This window comes from Siniperca chuatsi, linkage group LG9 (assembly GCF_020085105.1).
Source record: "Siniperca chuatsi isolate FFG_IHB_CAS linkage group LG9, ASM2008510v1, whole genome shotgun sequence".
NCBI classification, from domain to species: Eukaryota; Metazoa; Chordata; class Actinopteri; order Centrarchiformes; family Sinipercidae; genus Siniperca; species Siniperca chuatsi.
In genome coordinates this window covers 4,048,201-4,065,876 of record NC_058050.1, presented here as the reverse complement: position 1 = coordinate 4,065,876, position 17,676 = coordinate 4,048,201, and the positions used below count along the sequence as shown (strand labels likewise).

At 40.5% G+C, this 17,676-nt stretch overlaps 1 protein-coding gene across 6 annotated transcripts in view; it reads right to left on the bottom strand.

The window, feature by feature from the left end:
• The window catches only part of sema6e (sema domain, transmembrane domain (TM), and cytoplasmic domain, (semaphorin) 6E), a 150,175-nt gene that overhangs the window by 56,035 nt on the left and 76,464 nt on the right, over window positions 1-17,676 (bottom strand). For all 6 annotated transcript variants that reach the window (XM_044209539.1, XM_044209538.1, XM_044209542.1 and 3 more), the window contains 3 exons: window positions 7,771-7,971; window positions 3,916-4,030; window positions 2,474-2,531 (listed from right to left, as the gene is read on the bottom strand). In XM_044209539.1, the coding sequence (XP_044065474.1) occupies window positions 2,474-2,531; window positions 3,916-4,030; window positions 7,771-7,912 (315 nt within the window). In that variant the 5' untranslated portion in view covers window positions 7,913-7,971. The remainder of the gene's footprint in view (window positions 1-2,473; window positions 2,532-3,915; window positions 4,031-7,770; window positions 7,972-17,676) is intronic.

Below are 17,676 nucleotides of genomic sequence, written 5' to 3'. Positions count from 1 at the left end.
TATATTGGGTAATTATGCTCAAACTTTTACACATATGCATATTTAATTACTTTGTCTGTATTTGTGTCAACACTTGTTGTAAGAACAATATGTTTGCACATTTTTTGATGAATACATGAGGTACTTAATTACCCCATGCGCCTTCTCTGTATGAACAAAAAATTGTCACAAACAAATATGAAAAAAATTTGCATCAAGGATGAGTCCAAGTCCTATGCGTTAGATGCGAAAATGTATTGCACAAAGCTGGAGAGACATGTACATTTAGGTCTTAAATTCTACTCAAGGTGTTGACTGTCAACTACAACCTCACAATAAGTCACCCTGTGGTATAATACATTTTGATGCCTTATTGGAGCCGAGGGGTCACTCCGCTTGGACCATAAGTCCCTGAAACACAATTTGTCCCACAGGCACCTTGTTCTCAGAGCTGTTTTTCCATTTTGTCAAACAGCTTTCAGTCCAGCAGTCCAATCAGAAACTACTTAGAACAGGTGAATGCAATCTAACTGGCGGGTAAACAGGTAAACTAGCACTTGATGAAAAAGAGACTTAATGTATCTTAATGGTGGAGGGCTTCCTGCTTTACACTTTCAAAAACATACTAAACCAACAGTTTCATCTCCACTGCGCACAGTATGATGAATACATTAAAAAAGAAAAAGCTGCCGTTATTCTATATTTTTCTAATTATCATCAACAAATCCTGTGAAGAGTATTTGGGATCGACTCAAACTAAACTACAGCGGCCGTGATCATGGTGATGAAGGAACCTTTCAACCAGTGCAACAGTGGCAATACTTAGGATCAACTCATTGTTGGTTTTGTTTTGTTTTTTCAAGAGATTTGTCAACAATAAGAAAAATTGTATATAGAATATTGCCAATCCTTTACAGGGAGATGCCCTTAGCACTACATGGTGTTGCACATCTTTCGTCTGTTTGCTTGTCACATTTTTGGTAAAACACAAGAAAATCTATCCATAAAATATTACTATCAATGAGCTCAGTCAGAAAAGTGAGGACTAACTTGATCATTTTCTGAGTAGCATATGACAGACTACTTGTCATCTTTGATTTTAAAGCCAACACTCTTCCCTCCAGGTCCATGCATGGGACATCTCTGGCACGACTTTGTGAAGATCTGACAATTCAGTAGGAGTCAGCATTATGGTAATAGACCTTGCCTTGTCCATGCTCGATTTGGTTTACTAATAATTACTTATGGCCACCCAGGCCCGGGGAGATCAGTGGAGGGGAGAATGTGAATGAGCGGCCAATGTGAAAAATGAAGAGCTAGTTTAAAAATGAGCCAGAGTGAAGGAATGGATCTGTAATGAAGAGGACACACCATTTTCTGGTGATGTGAGTCAGTCACAGACTAACGGCCGAGCTCAGATGGATAACAGGATTAGGAGAGTGAGAGTGTGATAGCAGAATATGGATACAGTCTTCAATAATTTTCCACTCAGTTCTTGCTGTCACACTGGAGGCGGGAGAGATTTGGGCGAATGGCTAAAAGATGCATCTTATAGAAAACATTCAATATCCAAGTTCTCATATAACATAACTGAAAAAAGATGGACTAACATTATAGTGCTCATAAGTTTCTTCGTGCCACAGTCTACACCCAAATCAATAGTTTAGATCTTCTTGACTTGGAGTGGTGGCCTCATCAGAATGAATATCCGTGTTTAGCGGTAATCTAAATACAAGCAAACAAAAATCCAGGCCTCGGAGGGCTTTTATTTAAGTGCAATCATGTTTGACAAATGAGATTCAGATAGGAGGGAGCATAGCACTTCAAACGCCACAAGAGCTCCGCTCCACTTGTATTGGATATATGTCTGAAGAGAGATTGTATAATACTTGAATGAAATTGCAGGCGAAAGGTAGAAAGGAAAATAATGAGATACAAACATTACAAGAGATTTTTTTCTGAAAAACAAGAACAGAATTGCTGTCTAAAGTCTAAAGAGCACTGCCTTGCATTAAACTCCTTCTTGAGAACAGGTATAGGTCTATATATCATCCAGAATATTACTATTGACAAGCAGCTGTTACGTGGAACATTTTGTTTTCTGATATCGTATATTTAACGATCACAGAATCCTAAAACCTATTTTAACATAAATTGCAGAAAAATGTCAATTAAGGCTGGGTCATTCAAAATCTCTACTGCTAACTCAGAGATTATTGGTACTGATTCTGAAGGATCAATGAAACACTCCCTAAATGTCAGAGCCTTAGAGTGGCACTGAGGAAATTAACAGACCATTGTCCAGTTTAGAAATCAGATGGTACGTACAAGCTACACATTAAAACACAGTAAATACGTGGCTATTGACTCAAACACGTCGATCAAGAAAGGTTACACGTTGGACCCAAATATTTTACATTGAAACAGAGGTGACTGAATGGCAACAGTGAACAGCAGACCATTTTCAGTCATGACTGCGGGCAGACTTTCCTACCTGCTGTGGAATTATCTGCTCAGATGAAGTGGCAAGATTGATGGCAAACACGTGGTCCCTGCAAGAGATAGAGAGTCAAGACACCATTAGTGGGACCATCTCCACATGCTTTTTGTCAGCCTTGACGCTTTGAATGCAAAGCTCCATAAGCCTCTGATCCAACCATTTCACCAAAACCTGCTTTCCAAAAAATGCTTCTATTTCGCTCAATAGGATTGATCAAAGCTGTTCAACAACAGAGGGTAGAAGGTGGATTAACAGGCAAAGTTTATGGGCTTCAGACTTCACAAAAGTTTCCCCAACTATCGACACAACCCATATGAATCACTTTGTGAAGTGAGGTATGCACTTCGTTGTATGCAGCTGCAGAAAATATTAAGTCCATTTACGTACATTAAGAGTCTCCATACCTTTTTGGGCAGGGTTCTTGGCAGTGAGAGCACTGCAGTTTGAGACAGTGCCAAAAACTGTAGCAGAATTTATTTTGCACAATGAAAATAGGCAGAGGAGGTGCAACCTTGTACTTTTACGATAGTTAACCTAGGGCATCTTGATCGAGTCTGACCGTACGAAAACGAATGAAAAACCAGAAATTTAAAAGTTAAAAGTTTTAGATTTGTAAATTACTCATTACTCAATTACTTATAAATTGTACTAAAACTCTTTCTGCCTTCAAGGCCCCGTCACTCACACGAAGATTTCTCAGTAAAATATGCACACATTTCTCTATTCATGTTTTTATCACATTCTACTTGGTGTTCTTCTTATTACTTGTATTGTCTGTGAATGTTTTATGTTTTCTGTTGTCTTTTGCAAACTGTCTAACATTTTTTACCTCCCTGCAAATGCCATTCCATTTTTTGTCCATTTTTCTCCCTCACATCCCTTTCGAGAGCCCATTTGTCTCTTTCCCTGCTATCAGAGTAAATAAGAACTAAATTGACTTTATGCTTAATTGACATTAATGGTTAAATAAAGGTGAAACAAACAACTAAATCCATTGTTTTATATAATCAAATGGATACTTCAGGGTTTTTTGGCTGCTGATGAAGCTATGTACGAACTCAGTGGATAAAGTTATGGGCTCTGGTAACTTGTGATAATTATTTTTAGCATTAATGGATTAAATAACTAGAAACAATCAGAAGGTTAATCAGGAGTGAAAAAATTGTCATTGGACCCTTTGTGCAACCCATGCATATGTATCCACATGATCAGATTTGCATATAGAGGCTAACAGTATGTGTGTGAATGTGTAAGAGATTACAATTATCAGCTATCACTTTGTAAAACTATTGTGTGGGCACATTAAGTAATGGCCTGCTCCTGGACTTTCTCTCTAAAATCCCAGTAGATTTTCACCCTCAGTAAACAATGTAAACTACAGAGCTACATCAGATCCTTTGTATTGTTAAACTAGCAGGTGAGTGGTGATGACTCACCGGGCAGCAATGTAGAGCATGTGGTTGATCCTCAGCATCCTCTGGAAGTCCAGGCCCAGGCGGACGGTGTCATTGTCCGACATGAGTCCCTGGAAGCTGGGATAGAGGTAGGAGGCTGCATGGGTAAAGAGATGGAGAGGAAAAGAAAATGTTCAAGTACTCATGATACAAAAAGACACTGGCTTTCCTTCTCAGCAAAGGTTAGAAAGCACAAGACTAGCACATTAAGTCACTTTGAGGTCTGGTTAAAAGAATTTTTTTCAAAACAGGAAATGAAAGTCAGAACTCAAACCTGACTTTATTTCAATGACAAATAAATATATTAGCCAACTATAAGGACAACAATGGCTCAACATTTATCCACAACAAATCAGCGGCTTACAAAAACATTACACCTTTGCAGTTTAAGAAACACTGAACCAAGATTACAATTTGGCCTATTGTGCTGAAGATAACACTGTATGCTAATGTGCATTTGTGGAGGTGGATGAGCAGAGGAAAAAATAGCATCCAAAGTTGCAAATTAGCTGGTCGTGTCACAGAAGTCAGTCTAATTTAAATAAATGGCTCCTGGTAAACATTTCTTAACACAATGAGACATCTGGGGACTGTGCCAAGTGAGGACAAGGAAACAAATCAAAACCATATCAATGGAAAATCTGTCTGTCTGGTCAACCCACATTTAAATAGCACTAGTTTATCTCTGAGGTCACAAAAGTTTAACTTAGGTTTTTCAAGACAGTTTGGTCACTTGAAGAAATTTAAATTGCATTCATAATACCACTATTACAAATCACATCACGCGGTTAAAAGAGACAACAATATAGAACAACTGTTACTGCAGGCAATATACGTTAAGTATAGGATTCAATAGAAATCAGGTGCATTCACGCATAAAAAAAAGATGTGTTAAAAAAAGCAATGCAACTGAGATAAGATGAACTGAGGGATATGGTGTAAAGAGAAAGAGTGAAATAAACTCTAAGCTGCACTACGGCTCATTTGAATTTTTCCTTCTTCGTCTTCTGCATTTTAATTCCATCTTGCCTTTTTCTACTCAAACAGTAAACTAACTCACTAGAGGGAAACATTCATTTAAACAACGGGAGATGGTGTCCAGTACTATAAATAACAGAATGACAGCCAGTCAATAGATGGACATGCCTTGCAAACGTTTGATTCAAAAAAAACAAAACAAAAAAAAAAGGATGTTTAATTTTTTGTTTTAATTTTTTACCAAGCAAAGATTCAGCTCAAGGCCACAGTGCTCTAGATCTGTAAAGTACTGTATTAAGTGCCCTCCAGCCTCCCATCTGACCTGGTCTGCTGTTGAATTAGCAATCCCCGCTAGAAATACACTACAATCTGAAATTAGTCTCTCTACAGGGAGCTGTATGTTTCCCTAACCACTGGTCTCGAATCGACTGTTTAAAGATTTAAACGCCTAATGTCTGGCTGAGCACTGGACCTTGCTGTGCTGTCTAGTGAAGAGACTCCCAGTGGCTCAATGGCCCGCCCCGCTATCCTCCCCCTGGCAAATGAGGGTTTCTAATTACTCTTCAGCACTTTCACATCCTCTAAAGTTTGGGGGGCAGCTGGGGCACTGCTCAGGGCAAAATCCAGGAGCAGGTGATGGTGCCCAGAGTTATTTAAGATCACTGCCTCTGCAAGAACATGTTCGCTGCTGGCCAAAGACTGAATCAAACCAGAATCCTACATCCTTAGGCTGCATTCAGACCAACATTGGCACTGCATTAAAAAGTTTAAGCTCTTCATTCATTTCACTGACACCACTGCGTTGGCAGAAGGTGCTGAATGCTCCAGCCAAAAAGTTTAACCTAGCCAACCATTTGCCACAACGCTTTGCAACTACAGCTGCAACGATTAGTCGATCAATCAATAGAATATTAATGTAACTGTAACTACATATTTCCTTGTCTTAAATGATAGTAAAATTAATATATTTTGGTTTTGGACTGTTGGTCAGACTAAACAAGACATTTGATGACATCACCTTGGGCTCTAGGAAACTGTGATGGGCATTTTTTAGTCGGAATTAATTCACCATTCAAAAGCAATTAGTTACTTTCAATTACAACAGAGTAATGAGATGGACCATCATGTGTTAAAGACCTCCCAAAAGAAGAGAACAATTAGAATTTCGTAAGTGTTGGAGTCAGTTGAAAGTTTTAGTGTCCTATTATGGTCTAAATCAGAGTGAAATTGTCTGGATACAGTTCTTGGTTGCAACAAAAAACCTCAATAACTTGCCCTCCACATCACACTGTTTGAAATCAATCATCAGAACATGGTTTATGATGCATATGTATACTGCTGAGAAATAAATTCTGGGGGAAAAGAGTGAATACTTAATATGTAAGGTCAAATATGGCTGCAGCTTCATCTATAAGCAGCTCCAGTATATAATATCTTTACTTGTCTTCAAAAACCTAAACTGGTCAAACCTACTCAGCACGCAATCCGTCACAAAAAAGACAAGATGCTGAGGTGAGTCGTCTGCCCACTTTCCAAAAGAAGTAGTGACTCAGGTATAATTTCATAGACTTCAGTCTGATAAAGAACTACGATTCATAATGGACGTCTCATAGAGTTGTGAGGGACCTTGTGTCACGCTGTCACCTGCTAGAACCAGAGGTAACAAATTGCTCTCATTACACCTGGGACGGAGCTCCACATATAGCACTATTAGCGCAGCTATTTCTGCTAATGGTTGCGTTACTCTCCAGAATGATCAATTACAGTGTGTGGGCCATGGTCTCAGCCACCTCTTAAATCAATTATGGGCCATTACATTTAGTAGCCAGGATCTCTTCTATGGACCTCCCCAGTGATTGGGTGCCATTGTTCCGATGAAGCAGTGTCTTGAGTGTCACAGATGTCTAAGATCCTCCTCAGTCAAAATATCTTAACTGCTGGTGGTGAACGCTGAGGTTTTACTTTTTTTAAGCTGGAGTCACATGTAGGACTAGGCGTTAATTCAATATGAGTCTTTATAGACAGATTTTTTTTTTAAAGATTATTTTTTTAGGGCTTTTTGCCTTTATTAGATAGGACCAGCTGAAGAAAGACAGGAAAGGGGCGAGTTAGAGAGGGGAAGACATGTAGCAAACAGCACCGGACCCGGGTCACTGCGGTAAGGATTCAGCCCTAGTATATGGTGCGCATGCTCTACCAGGTGAGCTACCGGGACCCCCCTATGGACGACCATTTTAATTGTATTGTGATTGTTGTTGTTATAACAAACAACATTTGTTATTGATATTTTTGTTTCACATGAGTGAAAAAGTTTTGTATGTGATGAGCCTTAAATCGCATGTACAGTTTGTTCTCTTTGGTCCAAACCAATGTGAAAAGGTTTGCGGTGTCTTTTGTCTTTAGTTAGTTTAGGCTTAACTAAAAGTGATTTAGATGTTCAAAGAGTTACAGCGAGCAATAACACGTCAAAATCCTTCTTCTTGTACCATAAAAATGTGCAAATAAGGTTAACCCTAACCCTTTCCAAGAACAGTTTAAGATTAGACCCTCACTCCCTACAAACCGTACATTGGCTTTGACTGAGAAAGGTGTTTTCATGCATGTTGCTGGTATTGCTTCTTGAGTTGAAATGGCCTTTTTCACATCAAGCCAACAAAACAGAACTAAAGGAATGAATATGCCAGCAGCCGAATAAACCTCTGCAAATTTGCTTGCTGCAAACATGCCCTTAAACACATCCACCTCTCTAAGCCGTGTTCCCCAGTGATGAGATATACTGCCTTAGTGACCCTCGGTTTACTTTTACATCTACTCCTGCAACAAGGATCACCATGGCAACACAACAGATTTTGAACTTACATTCTCTGCCCACAATGCTGATTGGTTCCAGGTCTTGGGGGAACGGCGTGGCTCCCGAGGACAGCTGAGGTAAGAAGGCGGCTAAGGTGAGAGCCAGGATGGCTGGCAGGACAGGTTGACGCGAGCCGGGCATCAGCCTCATTTTGGCAGAAGATGAGACCTCACCAGAAACGCATGGCCCACAGCGGATTCACCTCCCACCTAAAATGAGACACAGGTTATCAGGATTAGGATGGTTAGCATATCTGAGCCACCTCTTTGCTTTAACAATCACACAGCAAATACATACTGCTAGAGCTAATACTAGAAGTTGGATTATTACATTACTCCTAACCCTAATAGTGTATTGGGTTAGTATATCAAGATACTTCTAAATCATGGTAAACATTTAACTGCAAAAATTGTGTAATTTAACAGCAGCAATGTTTAAAGGTGGCAGCTAAGTTCTTATTAGCATGCAATGCCTTATGTCAATGCGGTGATGTGATTGAGTGTCCACTGAACCGCCGAGATGCCAGAGTGCAGACACACACATAAAAAAAAGAGGTAGATGGAGTCAGAGAGAGAACCAGACACAGGGAGGGAAGCAGCCAAGAGAGGAGGTGGGCCGCTGGGGCCCTGACCACCGGGACAACTGCCTCATTTACCGCCATGTCTTTCACGGGTGACTAAGCACAATTAAACCTTCGCCTACACCAAGGAGAACCTCGTTCCCCCCACCCTGATGGTAGCCTTAACTACTCGGGTGAAAGGTCTGTATGTGTGTATTTAAACAGCATCTTGAAAACAACTGAATAATGGTGTTGGGTTTGAATCAATTAGCTAGATGAAGCCTTCCTGTGTAAAATTTCCTCTCACAGTCAAAAGAAATGATGGTTGGCAAACGGAAAACTCTAAACTGTCTGTAGTGTGAATGGCACAGTGCAGACATGGGATGCATATGCCAGGTTATTTTCATTTAAAGTGCAGTAATTCATGGAGTAAAAAAAAAAACCTTTAAAATATTTCCTAGATTAGGATTAGGACCTATTTGTTGTTGCATGGCCAAACTGTCCACCACATTTTATTGAAATCTGTTTCCATGTTTTTGAGATACTCTGCTAACCTGCAGATGAACCAACAAACAGGACCAAAAACAATTACTGCTTCCCCGTAACCATGAAAGAATGATAATATGCAATAATAGCTATTATATTTGCTGCATTTGTTGTTTTAGACACCTGGTGCCAAATACACAGACATACACACATCCTTTCAGAAGACAGTTGGCTGGTAAACAGGAAGTGATTCATTCTTTCTGAATTACCTGACACATAAGGAAGCGTTTGCTTTGCATAATTACAGGAGCAACTCAGTAGCTACACAAAGACAAAGAATGCTACCAATGAAAACAAACTTCGTTAACAGAAAAGTCAAAGATGTTACAATACCACAGACCATTTTTGACAAGTGATCTCACAGAAATGTAGAACAAAACAAAAAACAGCAATGACAGCTTATCACGAAAAGATATTGCAACCTCATCCACCTGTATGAATTCAAGTCATAGATTTTTAATGAATTGTTGAAAACAAAAGTTGATAAAAGTTGGCGTTGATCATAATTAATTATAATTTCCACATCTGTTTGATATCTGAGGGAAGAGACAGTGACAGATGGATGGCAGAGGGATTTGTCAAAACAAACTTCAAACTGCGATGACCGATCACCGCCAACTTATTAGGGGCCATGTATCCTCCATGGGGGTTCTTACAAGCCTTCAAGTTTATGTACTGTGTTACTTGGCAATGAGACTTGGGCCACATGGTTTTAAGTGGGAGCAGAAAATTAAGTCAACGGAGACATGAACTGTCATCAATATTGATAATAGTCTGCTTCATTTAAATGCAGAGGAGAAAGCTGCATTTAGCAATGAGGTCAAGCGATGATCACAACGCCATAAATCGAGGGGAGTGGGCGGGTGTCTGCTTGTGTTTACTTTGTGGAATACAACAGCTTGTGTGGCCTGCCTTAGGCGATATATGAGGACAATATACCTGATGGATTAGCCTCATATGCCATGATTTGGATGGGGTTTTTTTTCCTGCCAAGGAGGACAGCCATTTGAACAGATTATGTCATAGTGGCATCGCTGCAAGAGACAAATCCATGAGTAAAATCCCTTAAAATGTCAAAAACATTCAGGGCAGAAATTTATGGTTGAAAGAACTTTGGTTACGTAACTGCTTAAATTACCCACAAAGCTGGTAAACACAATACCAAATACCAAACAATCTACATAACTAGTTCACTTCTGACATGAATATGTACAGACTGCCACTGAAAAATATAAGCAGCACATCGAGGGAACATTATGTCCTTGTGAGGAAGGACGGCAGAGATCATTTAATGACAACCCGGGTACTTAGCTAAAGGAAGGCAGCCAGCAGAGTGTGATAATAGTGCATGCAAAACAACCATAGTGAGTACAAGAGCTTATGCAAACCAGTCATATATACTGAAACTCAAGCTAACACTTCTACTACAAACCACGACACACCATGCAGACCATGCAGTCTCTTGATGGCTTTATCATTGTCCTTCGCTTAAGCTACGAGGAAATGCATGATGACAAGATGAGAGATGGGGGGGTTTTGCCACTAGACCATATCAAATTTGGGATTAAAGAATTGATTGCCATATCATTACAACACTTAGGAAACCGTGTCAGCAAGCAGCACACTAGACAGACACAGACAGACATAGGCTACACACCATCACTGACACAATGTAATAAACACATTCGCGTTGCTGTAGAACCGGTTAGTCTAAACTGCCGTGGCCCTTAGCCATTTTTCAGAGGGGAACCAGTCAAAAAGGGAGTTGGCCAAGTAAGAGTAAAGGTCTGTGATGATGGAAAAACAAATTAATGAGCCCTCAGTAAACTCCTTTCACAGTGGAGAGAAATGTTGTGTCAGCATGTTATCCTTCACCTTCAGAGCTAGATTTTTGTACATTTTGGAATAATTTCCCAAATATAAGACATGGTCAAGCAACACTAAAATACTTCATTTTACACAGAAAAAAGTGACACAGATTTATAAGTTCATAAACTATGTTGATGAGGTTTATAGGGTAGTAAATAAGACACAAAAAACTCACATCAATGAATCCTTTTGCTCACCAAAAAAGGTTAAATCTGCATACAGTACATTTCTGTTCCATATGTACTGTAGTTTGTTAATCACACTGCATATAAAACATCAGACTTGCTTTTAAGGTCATGCTGTGTAGTTGTGGTTTATGTAGTAACAAGGGATATGAAGTAAGTATGTAAAGTATTGAAAGTTGGCACTGAATGCTCCGATCAGATCAGATTCTGTTTTGTTTTTTGGCTTGTAAGATACTGCCGACTTCAAATCATAATCTTATTAGTTGTGTAAAGATGACATTAAAACATAACTTTAAAATGATTCGGTTCTGTTCCAGCTCGGGCATTGTCCTGAGAGTACAACTGGAGTGAAATGCCTGCTTATCCCACTTGACCTTTTCGACACAAACGGACACTGCAGAAACACACCTGCTGTTGCCAAGCTCCCATGTTTACCTCCCATGTAAATGTGCCAACAATGCATCTCCCCTCTGGAATTCTGAACTTTCTTAATTTAACCTAACACAAAGTCTAATCAGTTCATGACTTTCTGTGCAGTCTGAGGAGGAGTGGATGGCTGATGAGCTGACAGCTGTCGAAGGGAAATAAGCCACCGCTTATCCCATCTTATGTTTGCCCTCTGTGTTCTCGGGTTTGGACGGGAGGGCTCGGATCATTTTGTTTTTAATGAACTGGACTTGTTAAGCCACCTGGGAGACATTGGCAGTTGGGCCTCTTCAGGGGAAAAGGGGTTTCTGGGACACTGGAGCTCTCCATTGATTATCGGACATTCATTTGGATAAATAAACAGCACTACATCTGTGGATTGAAAAGATGTATCCACATAGAATTTTGGAGTCAAGGCCTTCAACTGCGTTAATGCAGAAATGAGACTTAAATAATCAGAGAATCTTGGTCTTTATTGGTTGGCATAGATGAGGCCATGGAGTCATATGAATTCATACATAAACTCTTGCAAGTACTGTAAATATGTTCCACAGTCCCCACTTGGCCGGGAATAACGGCGCCATAAAAAGTCACACTTAAAATCCTATCTTCCAGTTTTATCCTCAATCAACCGTATTGCACAGTATGCACCTGTCGACTCTTGGTGCATCTAATTTCTGCCAACACCTGCAGCACACAACTATACAGTGGAGCATTGTCCTAATGCAGAATCACCCTCTAATATTCCCAGACCTCACCAGTGCTTCAGTGGCGGTGAGGCTAATCCACTCGCCTTTGATAGCTACAGAATAGAATATACATTTCACCTCACACCTCTGTGCACTTGAAAATCTCTCAGCCCCTTGGCTGTGAAAATCTTTAAGCCTCACTATCCTCCACTCTGACATATTTGTGGTACACACTGGTCAGCGTAGCATAATGAGTGAGCATGTCCCTGGCCTCCTTGACAATTTCAGACACAATTAGCCCCATTAGCCTCTGCTCTCAGCAGGCCTTTACAGAACAACTATCTATGCTGGGCACTAGAACAACACCATTGATATGGACAGCTACATAAGCAAAAAGGGGACAAAAAAGACAGACCCTGGTGGTAGAACATACTGGAAGGGTAATGATGCTATATAATTCATGCATATCAACAAATGGAGCATTGTGGGGGTGTTTGTCCGTGACAGCCTTTATGCCTTCATTGACCTGCTCCAACAACAATTAATTACTCTTCCTTGCCATGGTGTAAAGCACATACCTTTAAAGCTGCCCGGTATATCACCACATATTGAAAATGAAATACTGTAAGAATTCTGAAAAAAATATAGATTTTCAGTTAGCATTAGGAAATAATAACAGGGTGTCAAGTTGTCTAGCTTTCCTTGCTTTGCCAGACCAGTATATATAAACCTGCCTGATGATTTTGTTGTTATTGTCAAAACAACCACATGGGAATTTTAATGTGACAGGAGGAAAAACAACACATGATATGAATGGTGCGTGGTGAGACAAGCATTTCATTGTTGAGGGCTGAGCCATATTGTCCCTCCCCAAACCCCTTTTGAAAGGTTCATCAGACCACCAATCTCATTGCAGTCCCATGACACGAATCACACAGCACATCATCTGGACAGAGCTGTTTTTCTATTAGTGTTCACATCCTTCCAGGAGTTGACTCTGCGCAAACAAACAGTCAAAGCTGACATTCAAACATAACAGATGATGTAAAAAAAACTACATTTCCCGAGGGATGAACCTCAGTAGTTAGTGAATTTTGACCATCAATATTCTTTCCACAAAAAAATATCAGCTGAAGACTCTTGTCTGTTTGAAGCAATTCTTTCCTTTACCCGGCAGTCATTTCAACTCTGCACTCAACCCTCTCAGACAGGAGAAACTTTGCTAATTAGATTTCCAATGGCTAACCACGTAGATGTCGTCGTGGCAAATTGGAATTGGGATCAAGGAGCATTGGGCAATAATTGAGAGAACAACCCCCACAGGACACAAAGGTAGATTGTATGGGCCAGTTTTCAGACGGGTGTTACATGTGGCGCAAGTGAGTTCATTCTAGTGTAGTTACTACCTAGCTCCAATTAAGAACACTTTAAAAGCACCGTTAAAAGTTCACTACAGTTTATCAAGATATGTAGCCTTTAGAGCTGACTGTGGAGCTTTTTGTTTTTTAGTTAACAGTAGACTAAAATGATAAGGATTCAAAATTTTTAACAAGAACTTAATTTTACATTGTTATCTTGAGGGACCTCTAATAAAAATGGCCGTTAAATGTTCTTTCAAAACACTGCTTCAAACCTTTTCTGTGGGTTCTGGTGATTTCAACGAATGTTTTTCTTTGTGTTCTAAAGATAAAAAAGGCTGAATAGGGTGAACAGCTTTATACCATTATTTGTCACTCTACTTTCATCTTTAAATCAGATGTCAGAGTTTAGACTTTCAGTGTTACATGCCACTGACCAGGCAGATGCTGTGTATAAACACTTGACACAGCCGAGACATCGAAGCTGGGCTGTTGAATACAAACATGTCAGATAAAAGGAGCTGGGGATTTTGGTATATTTCAAAGGCCCTGCAGTGGCAAAAACAGAATGGCTCCAGGGGATCTCTGTTGCAAAATTTTAAAAAGTCCATTAGCATCCCTGGTCAAAGAAGAGCGATGACTGGCTTCTTGCCTTTTACCAAGAATAGAAAATCAATGGTCCCCGTAGTCCTTTAGTTCTTGGATTAGTATGTCAACTGCCTGGTGTCAGTATAATGTAGTCTCATTCTCATAGTGTCTGCATAGTGCTATGGCAGGGAGAGGGCAAGATGGCATCCAGGATAAGATGTGTCTGTCAGGGGAGGTTGGGACCCTCCTTGCCATCAATGCCACTCAGTCTGTTCCCAGGGGAATGCTGCTTTAACCTCAGCGCCCACAGAGTTCAGACAAGTAACGGGTTGTTCTGTCACAGAGGCCATCGATTGTCACCCCATGTCAGACTACTCTACTCTGTCCTCATCGAAGAATCCCCACAGATTAGAGCCTGGTTTATACTTGAGCTTCCATGGCAGATCTTTAGGAGATTGATGTCAAAGTAAAACCAAGCTGACAGCAAGAGCCAACTAAAGTTCTGAAAATGGTTTCAGCACTGCACTGATATGACATAAACTCTGTTGTGAGCACAAAGATGCAAATATTGGTGTCTCACTGAACATCCAGTATGGCTAACACCCACTGCTTTGTGCATGGGTATCACTCTGTGAGAAAAGTAGCACTGCCTCCAGTCAGGCCTACTCTCAGGACTTCTTTCTACAGACAGCGAGTTGGCCAGACTTCACACAGAGGGATCTATGCAGGACTCAGACAGTGAGACGGTTCTCTGATCGATCTGCAGAACCGCTGCAGGCATCATCCATCGTCTTCATGTCTATTTGCAATGAGCGAAAAAAAGCCCAGAGGGCTATCAGTGGAAGAAGGATCAGGCATGCACCAGTGGAATCCTCTTTATTCGTATGCCTCCAGTTTACTATTTAGATTCATCTTCAGAGAGGCATATAATTCCCTCACCATTGTGTGCTCCTTGTCAGTCAGGATGCACCTTCAATCTTCTGTGGTCCTTATGGCATTTTCAAACCAGTCTTACCTTGGGGTCACCTAATCAAACAGATCAGTTTAAAATATGTTGGGCAGCAATTGTGCAAACCCATCTCCCTCATCTCTCTTTCTCCTCTTCATACATAAAAGTGAATGTTAACTACCCCCTTCTCCTCTCAATCTCTCTGACATCAATAATTCAGAATGTTATTGAGAAACACTACCTGAACCCTGTATTGACAGAAATCCAAGCACTGTCATTCCCTCAAGGGCGTCATAATTGGATACCCCCCGAGGCTACTGCTGCGAAATGCAGAGCAAGAGGGGAAAGCACGCCAGGTGTTGTTGTTTTCTGTATTTTGTGTGTTTCCATCTAATTCAAGGAACCCAATTTGACCCAACAGCCGAAGTCAGTCAGCTTATCGACTCAAGGGATTGCTCTTGGGAATGTTTAGAGGTGGGTAAGAAAGCATTTGAGTATCCTTACCTTTATTGAGTGGAATTGCAAAAGGAATCACTGAACAAAGGGCAGCTGTGTCATTTCATTAATTGGCAAAATACATTAACTTGATACACCTGTGTATGAAAATTTAAATCAACGTCACATAATCTCATGTCATACAGCCCCATGAAAACGAAAGACAACAGCCAAAATTTCTGTGGAATTAAAAACATCAATAAGGATGACATGCAATAAATAATATACCATGAACAAGTATTTCCCTGACAAAGTTTTGAAGGTAAAATCAGTGTTCTCCCCTGTAAAGTGATTTATCTGTATGCACATCACGGAAATACAACACCCTGTTCTAATACTGTTCACTGTTGTCTGCTCTGATGCTAAAACAATGGAGAAAAGAGCTGATATAAACGAGAGAAGAGCAGATATAATCTTCTGTCCCAGAACACTTTACACACTATTGTGCTGCCTGAGCCTGTCATGATTCACACAGAACTGCTGACCCCTACAAGGACACGAGGAGAGGCACAAGCTTGCTGGATGTAGCAGATATTCAACAGACCAAGCAGGATGAAAATATGCTAATAAAATGCTTTAATATATTGAGGGGAGAAAGAGGAGAGAAAGAAAAGGTGAATCTTTCTTATTGCCAGGAGATGGAATTTCAGGCCAAAAAAACAAACAAAAAAAAAAAACCTGAGAGACCATTGTCAGTTTGGGCTCAAAACAAAGCATGTGGTTAAAGGGTTTGGTGATATTTGTTGCTCTCCCTACATCCCCTAAGATGTAGAAACAAGCGCATGGGAAGGGAAGAGCACAGAGCTAAGTGGTTTGTCTGCAGTCACTCAAAATAAATCCTGGAAAACAAAAAGAAAACCTCATACAGTAAGTCAGCAAAACTGTCCCTGGTACTCGAGTACAATTAGACAGTTTGTTGTCCAAATGGCAACACGGAATACTGACCTTACAACTAACCTTGAAGAGAGCGTTGGAAGCTCACCATGCTGTTATCTGTGCCACAGCTTCATTACTAAAATACAAAGCAATAAACAGTATGGATTGTAAGGGGGCTTTTAAACAGACTGTAGCACTGCGGGGGAATCGGGTACCTCATCAAATAAGAAAGCAAAGCCTGCATAGGTGATAAACCGAGTGGAAACACTAACTTTTTCTTTTGCCATTGCTGAGGATGCTTCAGCTGAGGACCACCACTTTGAGGACTTCACGGTGGCTTTGTGTGTTCACTCAGTAGCGGACAAAAAGAGAGTGAGACTTCTCTATTAACACAGCAGCTCTTTGATCTCCATCTCCCCTGTGGTACCAATTAGATTGCTGCACCGTTTGCATTTCAAACTCTTTGCACTTCCTATTTTGAAAGACATCCTGCATGAATTATCAATCTACCGGAACTTTTATTCCCTCTCGACGAAAAGTGAATTATGAGTGGCATATCTCTAAAGTTTGGCTCATTCAAATGAGGGAACTCTATGAGCTCTGAAGGGATAAGATATTAGATACCTAGGTTCCCACACTGATCACTGCTGCCTTCACTCAGTGTGAGATTCTTTTTATTTCACTATGATGCTTATTTCTGTTAGACTTGACAAAAGAAGAGGTCACAGTGTGCCAAAATAGAGCTTTCTACTCAAAATATAAAAACACAGGAAGACAGAGTAGTTGTGAATTGATCAAAGGAAGATAAATAGCTGTGAAGATTCTTCCGCTGCCTTTATCCCTTGTTAGCAGAGGCAATCACACAACCATCACCCAGAAGATCCATCCCTGTCACATTATCCCAACGAGTTTATGAGGAGGAGAGGGGGCAGAAAAGCTACCAAGGGAATGTGTGACAAAAGTACATCTGGTGAATTTCAGTTGAACAAGAACAAAAACAGCGAGCCCCGCTTTTATAAATGCATGATTTTTGCAAGCTGAGTGGTCGATGCTGATGAAGGGAAATATAAATCAAGGGTAAGAGTGAGGCTTCTCGGCGAGAGTGCCTCACAGAGATAATGGCATCATCATGCCTGTGTGGTTCTCTGTTCTTGGTAAGATTAAACACTTTATCATTGTCTTTGGGACAAACAGTCTCTGTACGTAGAGCATGCATCCAATTATTAGACAACTTTTATGCTCAAACCCGACATCCACACGTCAGCTTCATCACACACCAGAAGCCTTAAGAGGAGAGATGAAAAGAGACAGCAATCTTATCAGGACAATGCTACCTTTCAGGGCAGTAGCCCACAGTGGCAGCTGACCTCACTT